The sequence below is a fragment of the Cibotium barometz genome, chromosome 53 (assembly GCF_041138505.1).
Source record: "Cibotium barometz isolate CiBa-2024 chromosome 53, ASM4113850v1, whole genome shotgun sequence".
Taxonomy (NCBI): Eukaryota; Viridiplantae; Streptophyta; class Polypodiopsida; order Cyatheales; family Cibotiaceae; genus Cibotium; species Cibotium barometz.
In genome coordinates, this window is record NC_141098.1 from 25774838 (window position 1) to 25778997 (window position 4160).

Sequence of the window (4160 nt, forward strand, 5' to 3'; positions counted from 1 at the left end):
TTCTACTTAGTGTATAATGTTTAGGAAAACCCTCGTCACAAGGGTTCTAGCTGTTGAGGTGTGTGAAGAAACGTTATGCCATTGCCAACAAAAATAGGCATATGACAACATGGCAAAAAAAAACTACAAAATTAGAGGTGTCTAGTAAAGACACAGCGGCATTTGAAAGAGAAGTTTAACTAGCCAATTTGACAATGAGAAGAATACTGGGATGGCAATCATGTTAAGAGCCTCTTTTACCGTAATCCCTCCAGTAACCTTTTATTTTTCCTTGACATGAGAGAAAATTTCCAATAAGAGGAAAAGAATTACTAAGGCGCATTTGTTGTGAGCAGGTGCATTACAGACCTGATCCAACTTTGTGACTCAAATACAAGTCCTTTTAACAATTCTACTACCAGAAACCGTTTTGAAAAATGCTGCCTTTGCCGAGACATCTTTGGCGAATTGCCCGAACACCGCAGCGGTGGCAGTACTGCTACCTAGCTTCTCAACACCCCTAGAAACCATACAAATATGGCTGGCTTCCAGAACGACTATAATACTCTGTAAATTGAACCTGTGTGTCAATGCTTCTGCTATCTCCTTGGTCAACCGTTCCTGAACCTGCAGTTTATGGCTTAGAACTTCAACGATCTCCAAAACAGCAGACCTGTCGACACCCTCCAGCATTGCTTCCATTGCAAAGTAGCCAACATGGGCTTTGCCCAAGAAGGGCAAAAGATGATGCTCACAGAGAGAACAAAATGGAACATCAAGCTCAGCCAGAAAACCACTAGTAAGGAGCGCATCCCTTGTCATACTGACAGAAAACTCAGCTTTTGAGGACGCCCTAATGCTGCCATGCCCGTTCAGGCTAGTCAGTGTCCCACCCATACCATTATTCTTGACTGCAAATTCAGTGCCTTTATGCCCCATTTCAAAGTTTAAAAGCCACCTAGTGAAGCGCTTTGCTGTTGCACGAAGCTCATCTTTCATCCTACCTTCCACTAAAAGTTCAAGAATAACCTCCACAGCAGCCACCATAGCAGAGACCTTTTCACTTGATTTTGCAGATGCAGATAAAAGAGAGCCATTTTCACCGTTTACCTTTCTTCTGTTGCCATTGACATTACTATAAGCTCGCCCAAAGGTTGTATCATCTATATCAATGGTGTCCTTATCAAGACAAAAGCAAGGGCACCACATCTTCTTAGCTGAGCCATTGCACTCAACAGCATCCACTTTGTCAATGGAGATACCATCCAGCTGCAACATTGCTACAAACTCCGTCCAGGTCTCGCTGCTTTTATCCTCAAACTGGCCTTTTCCAGCTAAGGTTAGTGTTCGATGTAGAAACATACTCTCCGCAGAGTTCACATTATGATGAAGACCCGGGACAGGAAGATGCCAGCTCTGCAAGATGACTGCAACTCCAAGTGGCTTTATTGTATCAGCCAGGCCTTGACAGATCTGTTCAGCTAGGGTTTGTGGGTTTTGAAGCCTTCTAGCAAACATGTCTGCCACACGGGGAAGCTTGCTCAATCCCACCACTTGGAGCCCAGAGGAAATATAGGCTATGTGGCAGCATAGCTTGAAAGGAAGAAGGCAGGCTTCACACAAGGAGAACAGATCAATATTCCTTACTACAACCATACCACCAAAGCCTCCTGCAAAGCCAAATCCAGCTTCTACACCAGCTTCAGGAAACAATGCATCCCCAACTAGGTCTTTCGCCACTTGCCGGTAACCTGTTCACCATTGGACAGTATTGCAATATTGAGATGCACATCTCCTTGAAGCAGTGATTCAATGACAGAGAAGCTGGTTCTAATAAATCAAGGGGCTACATGCAAGCCTGCCAAAATACTCTTATGATGCCCATAATGGCAAAACGATGAAGGATGAAAACCTAACTGGAAGACTAAAACACTACAAAGCAGGAGCTGAAATAGACAGTCATGGATACAACCCTAAAGTAAACAGGTAGAGAGATACATGGAAACCCTAAAGTGAACAGTCACAGGTACACAGAAACCCTAAAATGACTAGAAATAGGTTCGCTGAAACCCTAAAATGACTAGTCTAAAATAACCAACTACACGTACATCGAAACCCAGATTCTATCAAAAGATAAGGCAGGAAGAAAACGCAAAAATGGAAGAAAACGCAAAAATGAATGCAGAGATGATGGATGAATGGGGACAATACCTTTCGTGGCGAAAGCGAAGGCACGAGCGACACGAAGTGGAGTTTTGATAAGGCCGACGCGGTGGACATCTTCGCCCAGGCCCTGCAGAAGCACCTGAACAGCTTCCACCACATCGGCGCCATCCTCCACAAGCCCCTCCAGATCGGTAGAGGAGGCGCTGGACAGGCCTGATCCAACCACCGTCTCCTCCTCCTCCTCCCCCTCCACCTCCACAGATCCATGTCGGCACCCATTACTGTCCGCGTAGAGAACTGCAGGCTTGCAACCATTGCTTAAAGCCCCCATCCTCTTGCCCCCAACACCAAAGGTAGGTTTAGGAGGGCAGATGACAGATGGGCGGAGCAGAAATGTTACGCAACTCTGGCCATGGAAGAGGCGGCCACTACGAAAACCTCCTTTCTGTCTCTTGATCCCTTGGGCTGGCCTCTGAATAGATCGAGAGAGAGAAAAGGGGAGGAGGGCTGGCTTCTGTGTGTGTGTGTGTGTGTGAGAGAGAGAGAGAGAGAGAGAGAGTGAGTGAGTGTGTGTGTGTGTGTGTGTGTGTGTCTGTGTGTGTAGGACAGAACGCAACAACCCACTACAAACACTCAACACATTTGTATAATTTCAACTTCAAATCCTAAGTTTGAATTATTAAGATAAATAAACACATTTGTATAATTTCACCTTCAAATCTAAGATGCTCCTAAGTTTGAATTATTAAGATAATTTCTCCCCAAAACACAAAATTTGCAAGTCCATTGTATTTAATTTTGTATGGTTTTATGCCAACCACACATGGTTTTATACAAAGTTTGCAAGTCCATTGTATTAAGTTTGTATGGTTTTATGCCAACCACACATGGTTTTATAAAAAGTTTGCAAGTCCATTGTAGTTTTATGCCAACCACACATGGTTTTATACAAAGTTTGCAAGTCCATTGTATTAAGTTTGTATGGTTTTATGCAAACCACACATGATACTTAAGTGCACATGGTTAAGGAGTCCCTAGTAGTCCCACTTTGCGATGCAAGTAGTAGGTACAACCCCTATGGAAGGTGTGCAGTGTGGCTATCGACTAGGTGTGTCACAAAATGGAAGGAGAAGATCCATGACCCTAATGGCTTTACCTTTATCAATGCTCCACTACAAAGCATGGTAAATATAATAGGTGATTATATTGCTTCTATCACACAGATGGATGGTTAACTGATATATGTCGACAGATGGATGGTTAGCTAAAATATGAAGAATCTAGGTACCTTGAATCAAGAGCGAAGCAATTTGAATTTCTAGAATATGAGAAGTATTATTTTTCAACCCTCTTCATCTCAAAGTACTATAGGCCCCAAGAACACAAGCATTTGAACACTCACTAAGAGTTCTTTAGCACTCCATGAACTAACCCTTATTCTTGTGCCTCCTAACACCTCTTTCATGATCTCCCTTTGACGTCAGCAAGATGAATTTACTAGTTAATCCTTGATGCACTTTTACAAAAGTTCTAATGAGACAAAACTTGTCATTTTTTTATCATTATAAAATTTCAAAATGTTATGAACTTTTTGTCAATATATATTTTTACAATGTTATTTAATTTTTGAAAATCACACTTGAGATACTCCTTTACATCTATGTTTATAGAATTTCATGATAAAAAATGTCAAACATACATAATTAAAAGCAAAACTTTTAAGAGGCAACTAGAGCAGCACTTGTGGCCAAACCACAAGTTTTTATTTTCCTATTCAAGAGGCTGAGGAGGATTGAAAAGCAAGAATTGAAAGGAACAAATCTTTTTCCACTTTCAATCCTCTGTGTCCACTTCTAAAGAAAACTAAATCTATGATGAATATTGAGTTTATGGTCACACTTTTACCATAAATTAAGAAAAGAAGAATCTTTTTGAATTATGCAAAAAATAGCATAAATTTGGAAAAGCTAATAAAACATGGTGTACTTGTGGAATGTTACAACCTTAAACAATAA

General features: G+C 41.5%; 1 protein-coding gene across 1 annotated transcript; it reads right to left on the reverse strand.

The window, feature by feature from the left end:
* Positions 1 to 250: 250 nt before the first annotated feature.
* Positions 251 to 2763, reverse strand: LOC147608453 (GTP cyclohydrolase 1-like). Its single transcript, XM_086789154.1, has 2 exons — positions 2191 to 2763; positions 251 to 1730 (listed from the first exon to the last, which is right to left on the reverse strand). Exons 1-2 carry the CDS (start codon positions 2474 to 2476, stop codon positions 367 to 369), a joined length of 1650 nt encoding a protein of 549 aa, XP_086645280.1. The 5' UTR covers positions 2477 to 2763; the 3' UTR covers positions 251 to 366.
* Positions 2764 to 4160: the final 1397 nt, after the last annotated feature.

Coding starts and splice junctions, on each gene's coding strand:
- LOC147608453 (XM_086789154.1), bottom strand. CDS start 2,476: ATGGGGGCTTTAAGCAATGGTTGCAAGCCTGCAGTTCTCTACGCGGAC. Junction 1,731..2,190: donor CTTCGCTTTCGCCACGAAAG/GTATTGTCCCCA, acceptor AATGGTGAACAG/GTTACCGGCAAGTGGCGAAA.